We start from the raw sequence: 16,377 nt of genomic DNA, 5'->3' as shown, positions 1-16,377 counted from the left end.
AATAAAAAACATATACGTATATAATTATGTATTCTATATAACATATATATGTGTGTGTGTATTATTCATATAGAACTATCATGCAGAATTAAACACTTTATAAACCGACCAGTCACATTAAGTGTGATGTCTCTGCCCCACACTGAGCAGGTTGCCCCTGTGGCAGTAGAGATGTTGTAATCATTTACACATCATAATAAAATAGCAGATCTACAGACAGCCACCACATGGCCTGCACACCATTTATTCTGGACGGGGGAATATCAACAGAATTAGAGGAAAGAGGTTTTCAGATCCAGGTATATTCAAATACAAACCTAGGTTAATGCACATTATGGCAGAATAGCAACTTTTCTAAAACAAAAATAATAATAATAATTTATTTCTCCGTTGTTCTTGCAGGGAGATCCTTTATGGAGTGCAAGAATTTTGTATACAAATCCCAATGCTGTTAAAGATGTGCATTACAGGTATTGCAAAGATTATTATTATAGTTGAGTTTGGTTTGTTTGGGGTTTTTTTTTAGTCAATATCAAACTTGAATTGATTTAAAATGTTGAATTTGTGTGTTTCTAGCTTCCTTCAGTGTGGATCTGACATTCTCACAACAGCCACATACCAGGCTAGTATTGAAGGGTTCACTAAACATCTTGGCCTTAAACCAGAGGAGGCAGAAGAATTACTGATGTCAGGGGTCCGAGTAGCTAGGGAGTCAATAACAGACTTCATGGCCAATGGGTTAACAGCAGGTGTTTCCCCTCATAATTTCTATCAACTCTTAGTTCATGGATAAAAATCTTAAGAGTAAAGGAGGTTTCATTATAATGTACTAAGCATTGAGATAACAAGTGATTGTTTTTCCAGACAGAAAAGTGCCTTCAGTGGCAGGTTCAGTGGGGCCTTATGGGGCTTTTTTACTCGATGGTTCAGAGTACACCGGAGACTATGCTAGCAGCATGAGTGTAGAGGTATGGTGGAATATGACATTACTTGCACAGTTTATTATTGCAAAATATCATATATGTAAAACCTCTACTGTACTTGGCCTCAGGAGCTGAAGAATTGGCATCGGCCACAGATTCACAGTTTGGTGGCTGCAGGAGTTGATTTACTTGCACTGGAGACTATACCGAGTCTTAAAGAAGCAGAGGCCTTGGTGGAGCTGCTGAGGGAGTTTCCTGATGCTAAAGCTTGGCTTTCCTTTTCCTGTAAGGTAAACAACCTTTGGCACTTTGATAAAATGATATGGTTTGTATAACTATGTTTTGCAATCCTGCTCTTCACTATAACAGTATGTATTCTGGGGTCTATTCTATACTATATGGCCAAAGGTATGTGGACACAATCTTTACACCCATATATGGTTCTTATCCATGCTGTTGTTGGAAACACAACATTTTAGAGTATGCTATAGTTTTATGTGCCTCAAACATGTTACAGCATAAAGCATGCACAGAGTAAGGTCCATAAAGACGTGGTACAAGCAGAAGAAATCCGAACACCTTTGGGATGAAATGGAACGCCAATTGCCCCCACGGTCTTCTCACCTGACCTCATTATTGCTCATGTGGGTGAATGAACACAAATCTCAGAGCCATTCTCCACAATCTAGTGGAAACAGAGTGGCTGTTAGAAGCAAAGGTGGGACAAACTCTGGAACAGGATGTTCAACAAGCACATATGATGGTTAGATGTTCACAGACTTTCGGCAATGTAGTGTAGATGAGGCTTATCTGAATCAATATTAAATGTATAATTAGAGTTTACTTAAGTTTTTAATGACATCAATAGCAGTAGACTTCAGTCAATGCCGCAAATTTCAGAATTTTCAAGGCGTCTAAGTATTCTGGTGAAGTATTGAAGGTGAAAAACTGCAGGGTCTCTTTTTTTTCAGGATGCCCAGTGTATTTCGGATGGCAACAAGTTTGCCAAGGCTGTTCAGGTAGCCAAGAACTCCACTCAGCTGGTTGCTGTTGGGGTGAACTGTTCTCCACCTGCCCTAGTGACACCTCTTCTCGAATCCGCAAAGTCGTACAAGGCAGCTGACTTGAGCTGGGTGGTCTATCCAAATAGTGGGGAAGACTGGGATCCCAGCACAGGGTGAGTGTAAAAGCAGTGTTAAAGATGTCCCAAACAATCAAACCTTAAACTGCTGTATGATTATTGCACCAAATAAGGAATATTTAATTTGGTTATATATATGTATTTGATATGCAATTTATTTTTTAAAAGAATGTGAATGGCAATGTAATTATAATTATATTTCTGGCTGTGCAACATCCATAAAAAAAGTTATCAAAGTTCTCACCAGCTCTCTTCTATTCAAGTTAATAAGACAAAATATGCAGCCTGTCCTTTTACTTAGAATTTGGAAAGTGCAAAAATATCTGGAAGGCTGTCCCTTGGCAGAAAACTGACCATTAAAAAAAAGCACTTAGTCTTGACGCTTCCTATAAATGTTACCTAAAAGCTTTCCTTAATGAAGGCTTCATCATTATCAATGATTACATGTTTTTATTTTTATTTTTAAATCAGTTTATTATTCAACTTAGATTATGTGGAGTATCTGCCATGAGCTGGTCCCATATAAACAATAACTTTAGGGCTATGTAATGTCTGGCCAATCTTATTTGAGCATTGAGCAGCACTCTGGTATAATTGATGTATTATCCACATTTGCAGATGGAAAAAACAACACAGGTTTCCATTTACAGAGCTAAGTGTCGAGTGGAAAGAACAAGGGGCTTTATGGATCGGTGAGCCAAACCTACATTTTTATGTATATCTATAAAAATAGAGAAACAAGTGTCCTGACTCGTTCTCCTGTCTAGATCTATGCAGTAATACTCCTCTTTTTGCTCTTTTGACAGGAGGCTGTTGCCGTATCGGTCCTGCTGACATTGCACAGTTAAAATGTCGATTAACCGAAACACAAAAATCACAGATTTAAGACTCCATTCCACACACAATGTCACACTGAACAGTGGACCACAATTTTTACAAGAAATTGTATAAAGATTTATTAAGAAATAAAAGCAACCACCTATTTCCAGTTCACACGGTTTTCAAATGTATGTGGGACTTCAGATAAGTGGAGACACTCGCCATAGTACACTCGAGATGCTGCTGAGGCAAAAATTACAGCGGACACCACAACGGTTCACGTAACTTGAAAGCCACCATGCTCTCTTACAGCATTTCACAAAGAACTGATATTCAGTCACCATACACAATAAAGAAGTGTCACTGATGTTTCATTTCACAGTATGTGTTTACACTGCCTTAAATGAGGAGAGCGCGCTTATAGTTCTGCTCAAACCGTCCTCCTACTTCATTTTGTTAGTGGCGCTGTTCTATTTTCTCATGGCTTCTACTTATATTAATAATGCACTTTAAACGTTAATCATAACATAGATTATATGCATAATGTAATTTAACTCACTAAATTAGCCCATTCTGTGCTTCAGGTGTTTATGAACAAGTCCTTCTTTGAAGGACCAGTCGGTCACACACATTCACAGCACATGACTGGAATGACACTAACGCGCACAAATACTCACCGCACATTTAGGTTTATAGACAGCTGCACGTTTTTTGATTGACCTGCCGTTTTTACAATCCGGTTTCTAGAGAAGTCTCCGCATTGATCATAAGAAAAAAATTTCGCCCACTTCCTCCCTCCCAGTTCCGATCTACCTCAATCATTGACTGGCATGAACAAGTGTGTAGTAATCCCAATGGAGACAAAACCGCTTCATTTTCAGTCAGCGATGTCCTCGTCCAGGTCGCTGTCAGGGCAGCCTCGGTTGCTGTACTCTGTGGTGTTAGAGATCCGTTTCCAGGCTTGATCCGATTTTTGATTCCCTGTGCTGTGAGAGCGGCCCAGGTGCCCACGTTTGGTTTCAGCATCATCTACAGCCTCCCCTGCTGAAGTCTGGCACCGCTGATCACCGCTGATCTGAGCTCCCTGTTGGTAGTTATCGTGCCTCAGGTTCTCCAGGTTTAGTGCCCAAGGTCCGATTTTCTGCCAGTAAACCCGCTGGAATGCCATGAGACAGTGTAGGTTGCCTCCCACCTAAAATTGGGTAGAAATAAAAAGTATTTGATTTATATTTAAGCAAGCAATCATGTAGCCACTTTATGTTGTGAGAATAAAGCATTCCTATGTCACTGACCTTTTTGGTTTTCCGAAACTGAATGCCTCTTTCTGTATGGCGAATGTCCAAGTATTCAGGATTCTGTGTGTTCAGATCAGTCACAATATCTGCCCACCTAAATTGTATGCATGAATTCAGGTTTTGTTAAATACAACTAGTGACTAAATCAACTAACAGCAAACGACAATTCAGAATTATGTATCTACAGTGAGGAAAAACATTATTTGAGCCACTGCTGATTTTGTACATTTGCCCACTGACAAAGACTTGATCAGTCTATAATTTTAATAGACAGAATAAAAACAAAATAAAATCACTGAGTCAATACTTTGTAGAACCACTTTTCGCTTCAATTACAGCTGCAAGTCTTGTGGGATACGTCTCTACCAGCTTTGCACATCTAGAGAGTGAAATTTTTGCCCATTCTTCTTTGCAAAATATCTCAAGCTCAGTCAGATTGGATGGCGAGCGTCGGTGAACAGCGATTTTCAAGTCTCGCCACAGATTCTAATTGGATTTAGGTCTGGACTTTGACTGGGCCATTCTAACGCATAAATATGCTTTGATCTAAACCACTCCATTATAGCTCTGGCTGTATGTTTAGGGTCATTGTCTTGCTGGAAGGTGAACCTCCACCCCATTCTCAAGTCTTTTGCAGACTCTAACAGGTTTTCATCTATGATTGCCCTGTATTTGGCTCTACCCATCTTCCCATCAACTCTGACCAGCTTCCCTGTCCCTGCTGAAGAAAAGCATCCCCACAACATGATGCTGCCACCACCATGTTTCACGGTGGGAATGGTGTGTTCAGGGTGATATGCAGCATTAGGTTTCCGCCACACATAACGTTTTAAATTTTGGCCATAATGTTAAATTTTGGTCTCATCTGACCAGAGCACCTTCTTCCACATGCTTGCTGTGTCCCCCACATGGCTTGTCACAAACTGCAAACAGGATTTCTTATGCCTTTCTTTCAACAATGGCTTTCTTCTTGCCATTCTTCCACAAAGACCAGATTTGTGGAGTGCATGACTAATAATTGTCCTGTGGACAGATTCTTCCACCTGAGCTGTGGATCTCTGCAGCTCCTCCAGAGTTACCATCGGCCTAATGGCTGCTTGTCAGTTCAGGTGGACGGCAATGTCTTGGTACTGTAGGCTTGCAGTTGTGCCATACTCTTTCCATTTCCGGATGATGGATTGTACAGTGCACCGTGAGATGTTCAAGGCTTGTGATATTAATGTATAACCTAACCCTGCTTTAAACTTCTCCACAACTTTATCCCTGACCTGTCTGGTGTGTTTTTGGTCTTCATGATGCTGTTTGTTCTCTAATGTTCTCTAGCACACTTCTGAGGGCTTCACCGAACAGCTGTAATTATACTGAGATTAAATTACACACAGGTGCACTCTATTTACTAATTAGGTGACCTCTGAAGGCAGTTGGTGTCACTGGATTTTAGTTAGGGGTATCACAGTAAAGGGGGCTGAATACAACTGCACACAATGCTTTTCAGATATTTATTTGTAAAAAAAAATTTGGATATATATTCACAGAAAAACCTTATCAGATGTTGTTTTATTATACTAATCAACATCCACTTAATTTATTCATCTTCAGTAATCGTTTACCATGGTTAGTGTAGTGTTGGAGATGAAGCCTATCTAAGGAACACTGGGCATGAGGCATGAATGGGGCAGTGGTAGCTCAGAGGTGTTCAAGCGCCACTGATCAGAAGGTTGTGAATTCGAATCCCAGGACCACCAAGCTGATAAAGCTGGGCCTGCTCATTCATATAAATGAGACTGCTCTGGATAAGGGAGTCCACAAAATCTGTAAATCTAAAAGAATGCACCTTGATGGTACACCAGTCCCCATCACACACGTTCACAGTTTACACCACCAGTCCACCTACTGGCATGTTTATTAACCATGCTAATAACCATGCTGACAGAGAGTTCACAGCACTTTGATCCCTCTACACTGCAGTGTTGCCAGTTAATCATCAACATAAGTAATTGAATAATAAAAAGAGATTATACTTTTTACAGTGGATGGCTGGATGTTTCCTGCTTGGTTCCCCAATAAGAATCCAATGTTCCATTTCATTCAGAGCAAGTGGTCCCCTGGGTTAAAAAAAAAAAAAAAACTCAAAATTTACTGCTGGGAGAATAATATTTTACAAGAGAAGTTTAAAAAAACAATTTGTTATTGAGTTGTACCTGTAAGCTTTGGCAGCTTTTAATGGGGTAGCTTCAAAGCCCACAGGGCAGAAGTAGTGGTTCTGACAATGGTAAATATAGGCCATAGATTCATCTCGTAATCCTTGGGTCAGCTTAAGCAAAGCTCCATCAGCTAGTCAACAGAAATACAGTCTCAACATTTCGTTAATATGTTCATTATGGAAAATTTTCATTTTTAAGGAATATTCATTACTGGATATGTTCCATAATGACAGGCCACCAACAACAGATAAAACACAATGACAAACACAGAAGCTACAGTGAGTAGTATCTCATAGTATGGGGGTCATTTTAAGTGATACTATATGTTTCCCAGCTGCATCTGATGTCTACAAATTAACCTGAGAAATCTACAGACCATGTAACTGGGGCTATGGACTCTGTAAATGTGTGAAGAAATGGTTAAAACATGAACCATATTCTTGAGTTGACGACAAGGGCAACACAGGCACATAAAGAAAATCAAACTTTGTATAGTTGAGTGCCTTATGTGGATTTCTGATTTCAGGCTCTACAAATTGTTCACACTTTGTGATTATATTCAGTTCAAGTCAAGAAGCTTTTATTGTCATTTCAACCATATATAGTTGGTGCAGCACAAGGGGAAATGAAACAATGCTATTCCAGGACTCTGTGCTACACAGAACATATACTATACATAAACATAAAAACAACACAGACCTATTAACATCAAATGTACTATTTCATGTGTGCAATTTAGTGTATCATCTCGTCTTGTCTGGCACTAAATACAATAGTATACACAGGGCAGCGCCGACCAGACCTCTGCACTGATTCATTAGACCACTGCTTCTGGAGTGTTTAAAGCAATTGACATGTTACTCACCCGTCTCTCCTGCTGTCTTGTGCTTCCCATGAGGTTTATAGAGAATATAAGAGCATCCTCGAACACGGAAATGGTCATTGATCTGTCTGAACCATCTGTGCCGAAACAAGAACAAGAGACAGGGAAAATATAACCATCCGGTTGGGCAAAAAGACAAAGCATTCCAGTGGGGTAAAGCAGAGCAATCATACCTCATTAAAGTGGCATTCCCAGTAAAAGGTCCAAACCTGATATCTTCAAATGGAGGCTGGAAACCCAGAATATATAAGGCCTCCTCCTGGGAAATGGGTGGAAGGCTGACAACAAAAACATTTTTTTTGTCTCCATTCATTAGGGATGTAACCAAATACAAATATATTATTGAGACTGAATGTGTCCTAAATAGATACATATCTTCAGTCTTCAACTGTCCAGGTTTGCTGAGTCTGTGCCCACTGCAACCTCAGCTTTTTGTTCTTGGTGACAGAAGTAGAACCTAACATGGTCTTCTCATGTGCCGTGCATTCTGAGATGATTTTCTGCTCACCACAAATTTATAAGGTGGTTATCTGAGTTACTGTAGCCTTTCTTTCAGCTCGAACCGGTCTGGCCATTCTCTGTTGACCTCTCTCATCAACGAGGTGTTTCCATCCACATCTGACTGTTTTTAATCATATCTGTTAAACTTTTTATTTATTTATTTTACCCACAATGACCTTTGCAGGCACACAGTCTAGGCACATTTGCAAGATTGAGGGATGTTATAGACCAAGAGAAAAAGTTATCTTGGCCAATGCTAATTTTTGCACCTGCTTTTTCTGCTATTAACACTTTGTTCTACACAATGAGGAGCAACTGCAAACAACTCTAGAGCTTACAGTATTAACCCTTTCATACATCAATCAGTTATGTACCTTCCAGCTCCGAGGGTACTGTACAGAAAGTTCCAGCAAGAGACGAGAGAGGAAATGCCACATGAGGTTTTATACTGAGGGCGGCTGATGCAGTACCTAAACAAGTGAAAGAACAACAAAAACAAAACGTTCTTTGTCCGTTGTTATTTTCTAAGGCACCGGGGTAAGAGAAAAAGAGCTGCACTTTTACCATCTGCGCAAGTCCAGGACTTTCCTCTGCTTGATTTCTTCCAGAGAAGCTTGTGGTGGAAGATCCAACACATTTCTGCCCGACCGGTCAGAAGACTTCATTTTCTTTAAGCCAAATTTCTTTATATTACCTGTATATGTATGAGAAATATTACGAGTACAATGTCTTCCAATCATATGCATGCTGAATGTTTAACAAGAACCCTGCTATGAGGTGAAGAGGAATGTGACTGTTTGTGATCTAAGCTGATGCACTTGTCTTGTTTCAGTTGAATTATATTTAATACAGTCTCTGTACACTGGCAATATAGAAATTGATGACTAACAAGTTACATCATTGGAAACATAACATTAACAGATGGTTTGTAGGACAATGAATTTGCTTTTCCTCAGCAAATGTGGAGCTTCAAATAGACTTGTACAAAAAAACACTGCTCAATGGCAGTGTATTTATAATAGATCACACATGCAGAAGGTGGCTGATCTAAACCTAAACCAATACTTTCTCTCTTTCTATGTATAAAACAATTATTAATTAATTCTACCTGTCCTGGCTTTTCGGGTTAAAATGGCATCAAAGTCTGTGGTGTCGATCTCCCAGGCTAAAATAGGCTTGGAGTTACAGGACAAAGTCTCTTCTAAATCACAGACATCACCTGAAGGTGTATGGAATTCTGCAGCCTGACCCTGGGAGATAGTGATGGTGTTTGATTGACTCAATGGTGCGCTGCTTTCATGGCTGGGCTGGGGAACATCTCTGGGAGTGAGGATTGGATGGGCTTGATTGAGCAGTGCATAATCAGAGCACACTGTGTAGAATTTCTCCCGAGAATGTGTGACAGGGCATGTCCATGGGAGCTGGAGCTCGGCGCTGGAGGCCCGTCTGGTGCGAAGTGTATCACGGCTGAATGGGTTCAGGAAGCCGCGTTCATTGTCTTGGCCCGGCAACTGTGATGGAGGTGCCGGGTCCTTGGCACCAGATATGTTACCGCCTTCACTTTCTGCAGTGTTAGGCATTGAACACTTGGATGACAAGAAGATTGTCTATTGGTCGGTTTTGGTCTGATGTGACTCTTGGCCCTGTTTTAGGAAAGGAAAATAAAAGTGAATAAGAACACAGCACAATTAACCCAAAAATTAAAAACAATGCATCCTGGGAAAATTAACATCAACATCTGACACATAGTGCTTACATTTACAGTAATCCATAATATGAGACAGAGAGAAGCATGTGGACACCTGACCAATCACACTTACTTGTGCTTCTTCAAATTCCCACTATTTGTCATTTGCTCCACTCTTTTAAAGCGGCCTGCTACTGTATGCAGTCAGCATTTGAGTTCATCCCAAAGGTGATCACTGGGGTTGAAGTCAGGGCTCTGTGCAGACCACTCAATATTTTCCACATAAACACTGACAAACCATGTGTTCATGGTGATTGCTTTGTGCAAAAGAACATTGGCATGCTGGGGCATGTTTGGGCCTCTTAGTTCCAGTGAATGGAAATTGTAATGTTACAGCATAAAAATACATTCTGTACAATTGTGTGCTTTAAACTTTGCAACAATATTTTGTAGAAGACACACATATGGGTGTGATGTTTAGGTGTTCACATACTTCTGACCATCTAAAAAGTGTAAATACTTCAGGAAAAAAGTTCAGAGTGAATGCTCTAGAATTTGATTATCCATAATATCCACTGTATGTCTGTATGATTTGTGTGTGCCTTTAATCTGTGTGCCCACACTAGTTTCCTCCAGGATCTCTGTATTCCTATTAAAACATGCTGGTAGAATGTGTGTGTGTGTGTGTGTGTGTGTGTGTGTGTGTGTGTGTGTGTGTGTGTGTGTGTGTGTGTGTGTGCAGATGAACTGCTTATTGTTACTCCAATAAGCTCTGGGTCAATTTTAACCCTGACATGGATACAGCAAGTGAGTGAGGGAGAGAGTGAGTGAGGGAGTGAGTGAGGGAGGAAGGAAGGATGGATCAATGGAATGATGGATGGATGGATCAAAGGAAGGATAGATGGATGGATCAAAGGAAGGAGGGATGGATGAGTAAATGGATTAGTGAATGGATGAATGAAGGAGTGAGTAAGGAAAAATGAGGGAGGGAGGAATAATGAAATGAAATGGAATGGAATTGGATGGATGGATGGATGGATGGATGGATGAAAGAATGAATGAACTAAGAAATGTTTATGACTTAATATTCCTGGACAGAATCCGAGTCCCTCTCTCTTATCTCGCATGTGCAGAACAGCACATGTTTAATCATGTATCGTGTTTATTTATTGTGTAATTTATTGTTCATTTTTAGTGTGTATCTATATTTACTTCATAGCCATCAGTTGGTCTAATGTAATAAAGTCACGTGTCCTAGATCCTAGACCATCTCAAACAAAACTAAATGTATAGAAATGTTTTTGTACTTAATGTTTTTAGTATAAATATAGAGATGTATGCTGGGTGTGTTAGATTTAAGATGCACAGACACAAACAGACAGTAAGGCCGCACATTACTGTATCTTATAATAAAGTCACTGACAACAATCTGAGCAATAGTGAAGAATTAAATAGGATTCCCAAAGTCTAGAAATTCACATCCTGAATGATTTTTTATGGCATCATCATCATCATCTTCTTCATCTTCTTCAACATCATCATCCTCATCCTCATCATCAACAAAATTAAATTCACATCCCTAATGATTTTTACGGCTTCATCATTATCATCATCTTCATCATCATCATCAACAAAATTAAATTCACATCCTGAATGATTTTTTACGGCATCATCTTCATCTTCTTCATCAATATCATCATCTTCTTCATCATCATCAATCATCATCATCATCATCATAATCAACAACAACAAAATTAAATTCACATCATGTTGCTTGTTTAATGTTTCTGTAACAACACTCGGGAAGGTCTGAATAAAGCTGAGTAAACACTATAAATACTGACCTTAGGCTTTTTAGCTGCCATGTAGCTACACTTTAGCATCACAACACAATGATTAAATAGCATAACAACCCACCTATAAAGAGGACGACCTGACGTTTAGCCTGGATATTGGCGAAATGTCTAAAAATATAAGACATTTGTGTGTCTAAGGCTACATAATGTAAACAGACACGAGATATAAAGACGTACCTTGACGTTATAAACACCGTATAAGGAACAACACGCCTTCCCGATACACTGGCCTTCTGTTAAAGGGGCTCTTCTGGATTGTACCAAACGGAAAATAAAAATGGGGGCGTTCATATATGTCATGCCGAAGACAAACAATTCTGACTTTAATTTGTTAAGTGGCAATTTTATAAGTACAGCAAAACGAGAATTTGGTGATTATCATGAGGCAGGTGTCTACTGAACAGCTGAGAAAGGTGAGGATGAAGCGCTCTACCACCTCCTCTGAGCGGTTCGCTTTAACAGGTGAAAAAGAAGAGCCTAATTCGGGAGTTTTAACAGCAAATATTGCGCTCCAGTTACGCATAAATCATGTCTGACTACTTGTACAATTATTATTATTATTATTATTATTATTATTATTATTATTATTATTATTATTATTATTTACAGTTTATCGTGTTGACATCCGTTTAATTAAATCATTTAAGCATCAATCAAACCTAGTGTTTGTAGAAAATGGTGCTTACGCAAATAAATAAATAAATAGATAGATAGATAGATAGATAGATAGATAGATAGATAGATAGATAGATAGATAGATAGATAGATAGATAAAATTTAAAAACAGTAATCCTGGTATAAATATAAATACTCACTGAGTGAATTACACTTTTAAGCCTGCATACACCTAGTGAAGGTAGTGACGAGTACGCGATTTGGGACGGAACCGGCTACGCGCGGTTATGAATTATTCATGAATCTCTTAGGCAACCGAAGGTTTTTTTTTAACCTTCGCTCGAGACGCCGCTAACGGTCGTTTGTGGACGTTTGTGGACCCACCAGATCTACTACTGCACTCGGATGCACCACCATCGCCGCCCTGACCTGCTTGTTTAGGTCTGTTTTTCTGATAAATGTTTGTTTTTAACGAAATCTTTCTGATTCGTGTTGATTAAAGTTCTCTAACTCCTTTTAGACTCATAAACCCAATAATGTGATGGTCCAGATGTTTCTAGAACCTGTCATACAACTGCATTGGTGAAGAAAGCAAACTGTCATGAAGAAACACTATTAAATGACTCATTAACTTGTGTCTGAAGCTTCAAAGCCTTCATTCTGATATTTGACATGTGCATCAGTTTATTCTGTGCTTTCTTTAGAAAGATGAGAATGAAAGTCACTGATTCTCACTGATGGATATGATACTGATAAATGGATGATGTTCTCTCCAGGTAACCACAATGAGTCAGAAGCTGATGATTATTGACACTGACTGCGGCATAGATGATGCCCAGGCTATAATGTTGGCCCTTTCCTCCTCCAATGTGAAGATTCTGGGCATCACGTGCTGCTTTGGAAATACAGATGTGGACAATGTGTGTCAGAATGTGCTGCATGTACTGTCTGTATGTCAGCGTACTCAGGTGAGTCCAGTGCTCGTTACAACAAAATTCTCTCTTCATGACATGTTCGTGTTATTGCAAATGAACAATTATCGTACCACAATATGCCCAGTGCAGTGGAAGTGGACGTCTGATCAAAAGGTCATGAGTTCAAATCCAGCAGTGAAAAGTTTTTACTCTTGGGCCTTTGAGCTAGGCTCCAAACCCCTCGTCTATTTATTTGTATAAATCTATGAAATCTATAATCAAGTGCATCAAGTGTCTCCTGTAGCTTCAGTGGATAATCATCACAGGACATATTTACAAAGTACTCATTCTTATCGTGCTGTTTAAACATACAGTAAGAGACTTTATGTTTACCTTCCACACCTATACGTAATGATTTACAATCCCGCTATCTGGTGCCATAAAGTTAATGATTAAGAGATTAAATGCCACAGCCTGTTTAAGTATTAATGTTGAGCACATTCTTTCCTTCATGGCCGCAATTTATCCATTTTCTAATGGCCACTTTTTACATTTACTTTTCATTACATTCACAGTATTTGGCAGACAGCTAGCTGTTTGATCTAGACTAGCATTAGTCAGATTTGTTGATGCCTTACAGTATGAAACAGTAAAGTAATGCTTTATAGACTGTAGGTAAAGGACATCTTTGCTAGAAAAAAAACTCATGAGTAAACATTATGTTCCTACATTTCATTTAGATTTCTGGCATTTGACAGACTTAGATGTATCGTATTTATACAGCTGAGCAGCCTTGCTCAAGGACCCAGCAGTGGCAGATTGGCAGTACTGGGATTTAAGCTTGTAACCAACTTGTCAGTAGTCCAATGTCTTAAAATCTTAGCATGATAATGCCACAAAGGAAGCGTTATCTTAAACTGGTCTCATGAACATGACAGTGACTTCAGTGACATTCCCAATCACCAGACCTGAATCCAGGTTATTGTCTTTAAAACAGGAAAATCACAGCATGAAATTGCACCTGAAAAATGTACAGGAATTTTTTCCAACATCATGTGGACTTCATGCATTGAGTCTGCTTTGAGAGCAAAGGGAAGCTATACACCATGTGATGTTCCTCATAATGTGCTTAGTGAGCTCACCCATTTAAGCGTCTGCCAATATATGTTACATTTTTAGGCATTTTAATGAACTTTCCTAGAAAAGAAGAATTAACTATTCAGCTGATAAAATAATTTAGGGACCTGTGATGTACACAGAAACAGGACTTGCCTGTGGTCACATGGCTATGCATGCATTTATTTGCAGATTCCTGTCTTTCGAGGAGCAGCCAGCTGTTTGATTGGCGAAGGAAAAGCATTAAAAAATCATTTTGGGACAGATGGTTTGGGAGACGTTCTGCCGGACAGAGACTCTGACAACTGGAAAACACAAATAAAGAAAGAGCATGCGGTTAATGCATTGATCAGATTGGTGAAAGAGCATCCAGGGCAGGTAGGGAAAATGAACAGTAAATAATATACTAATAGGCTCAGAAGTCTCCATACGTGGGGGAAATTAATACTTGTGCAAATGTATTCATACATATTTTATATTGTGTATATATTTTCTGAAAGACTTTAAGAATATATTAGTGGTCAAGGAGAAGGCACAGCACTGAAAGATCATTTAAATGAATCTATTCAAATCACCAGATGTCTTCACATGAGTTCCACACAAGTAGGAGAAATGACTGTGTGAGTTTATAAAGAAATGACAATCATGTCGAAGATGTTTTGTAAATAGTTGTTAGTTAAGGTAATAAAAGCTATTAATAAAAGTGTTAACTTCCCCAATGTATTCAGATTTTAGGAACAGACACTCTAGTATACTTCACCATGCATTTCTGCCCTCTTGTGGTTAACTGTGTCTTATTCATGTAAAAGGTGTCTCTTGTTGCTCTGGGTCCACTGACGAATTTAGCTCTGGCTGTTAGAATGGATCCCAGTATTCCCCAGAAGCTGAAGGAATTGTATATCATGGGAGGCAACATGGAAGGTAAGAGCCTGGGAGCCCTGTAAAAGCTTACATAATGAGCAGGATATCTCTGAGTGTTTGTCTGTTTGTCTTTGCAGGTAAGGGAAATATGATGCCATGTGCAGAGTTTAATTTCTGTATGGATCCTGAGTCTGCCCATGTAGTCTTGGAGGAATATTTGTGTCCCACACACATAGCCACCTGGGAGTTTACCTGCAGAAACAAGCTCTCTTGGGTAAATTAAATAGTGGTGTGGAAAAAATCACATCAGCACTTTGTCATCCTTTCATCATTTCTTTGCTTTATTTTTTTAAACTATGGATATGTTACTGGTAAGAAAGGAATAACAGGGTTGTAATCAGTGACAGGGTGGTGTGATACAAGCGGACAAAAAGAACTTCTCTACAAACCACAGCGCAGTACAACTGATTATTTAATTTTGAGGAACATCCATGAGTTCGTTCATGTTATCAATATCACTCATCTGCACTAATACTGGAGACTAATGACTAAACGTCTCTGTACAGAAAATGTCACCATATATACTATTAATGTTGTTTTTGTATTACGTAGGAGTTTATTATTTACTTTAGATTATGTGGTTCATCGACAATAAATAGTCCCCGTGATATGCTTTGAGAATTCAACAGCACTGTTGTATAACATGTATTACTTGTATTACTTCATTGAGGTTTTTCTCCTTACCTTTTATTTTAGGAGTTCTTTGACGAGATGGTCGCCCAGGACACTGCAGCTGCTCGACTAATGAAAAAGATCACCTCGAAATGTTGGGCTTTCTCCCGTGAGCCTAGTAATAATCCAAAAGATGTCATTTTTGGTTCAGGGTTTGTGCCCTATGATAGCCATGCTGTGGCAGCATGTGTGGATGACAGCGTGATCACAGAAAGTATAGAGTGTGGAGTTCGTGTGGAGATCCAGGGAGAGCTCGGCAGAGGAATGATGGCACTGGATTTCACAGGCAAGCTGAAGAGTCATCGTGTGTTTGTGATGAAGACCTGCAACCTCACCAAGTTCAGCTCCATGCTCATGGATTCCTTACAGCAACCATGAAGAGTGCCTGCAGAGTCGGAACTGTATATATTGTGTAAAAAAAAAAAAAAAAAAAAAAACATATGAAGAGGTCTTCTGATTAGCCTCATTTCAACTTCTGCACTTAATTTGTATGACATCAGACAAATCCAATTAATTTTGTGTATTGTTCCTGATTTTTAACACTTCTGTAATGAAGATCTTCCACTACAGAACAGAATATGTAAATAGTATATATTGCTTCAGACAGATTTTTCCTTGCAAATGAAGTCTGATAGCAGGGAAAGTCTACAAAGCACCTATGGAAATGTTAATGATTTACATCTCTGATCAAGGAACCAGCTGTTCGAGAGAAATGTATTGCTGATTTCCATGGACATCAACTGATATGATTAAACTTAACATTGTACTACTGTTATCCTGGTTGAAAGATTTCTAATTGGATTGTCTCATTATTTAGCACATAAACATTA

The 16,377-nt window shown here is 39.1% G+C and overlaps 3 protein-coding genes across 6 annotated transcripts; 2 read left to right on the top strand and 1 right to left on the bottom strand.

Annotated features, from left to right (window-relative positions):
* Positions 1-88: 88 nt before the first annotated feature.
* zgc:172121 (uncharacterized protein LOC337599 homolog) lies at positions 89-3,057 on the top strand. The gene is made up of 8 exons (XM_027146940.2): positions 89-299; positions 403-470; positions 577-749; positions 865-968; positions 1,052-1,213; positions 1,895-2,100; positions 2,683-2,756; positions 2,871-3,057. The coding sequence occupies exons 1-8, from the start codon at positions 228-230 to the stop codon at positions 2,948-2,950; spliced, it is 939 nt and encodes a 312-aa protein (XP_027002741.1). The 5' UTR covers positions 89-227; the 3' UTR covers positions 2,951-3,057.
* On the bottom strand, positions 2,995-12,253 carry LOC113642996 (basic immunoglobulin-like variable motif-containing protein). Of its 4 annotated transcripts, none has more exons than XM_027146935.2 (10): positions 12,125-12,253; positions 8,875-9,409; positions 8,331-8,460; positions 8,141-8,236; positions 7,439-7,543; positions 7,248-7,342; positions 6,380-6,512; positions 6,200-6,283; positions 4,176-4,272; positions 2,995-4,075 (listed from the first exon to the last, which is right to left on the bottom strand). In XM_027146935.2, the coding sequence occupies exons 2-10, from the start codon at positions 9,344-9,346 to the stop codon at positions 3,761-3,763; spliced, it is 1,527 nt and encodes a 508-aa protein (XP_027002736.1). In that variant the 5' UTR covers positions 9,347-9,409; positions 12,125-12,253; the 3' UTR covers positions 2,995-3,760. The 4 variants fall into 4 exon arrangements, with proteins under 4 accessions (XP_027002736.1, XP_047669736.1, XP_027002735.1 ...); XM_047813780.1 differs by lacking the exon at positions 12,125-12,253 and adding an exon at positions 11,487-11,735; XM_027146934.2 differs by lacking the exon at positions 12,125-12,253 and adding an exon at positions 11,371-11,601.
* On the top strand, positions 12,236-16,322 carry si:ch211-201h21.5 (uncharacterized protein LOC555526 homolog). The gene is made up of 6 exons (XM_027146939.2): positions 12,236-12,365; positions 12,701-12,892; positions 14,147-14,332; positions 14,764-14,875; positions 14,953-15,089; positions 15,572-16,322. The coding sequence occupies exons 2-6, from the start codon at positions 12,710-12,712 to the stop codon at positions 15,923-15,925; spliced, it is 972 nt and encodes a 323-aa protein (XP_027002740.1). The 5' UTR covers positions 12,236-12,365; positions 12,701-12,709; the 3' UTR covers positions 15,926-16,322.
* Positions 16,323-16,377: the final 55 nt, after the last annotated feature.

This window comes from Tachysurus fulvidraco, chromosome 5 (genome assembly GCF_022655615.1).
Source record: "Tachysurus fulvidraco isolate hzauxx_2018 chromosome 5, HZAU_PFXX_2.0, whole genome shotgun sequence".
Classification (NCBI taxonomy): domain Eukaryota; kingdom Metazoa; phylum Chordata; class Actinopteri; order Siluriformes; family Bagridae; genus Tachysurus; species Tachysurus fulvidraco.
The sequence above is the reverse complement of the archived record's forward strand: the minus strand, read 5'-3'. Positions and strand labels throughout refer to the sequence as shown.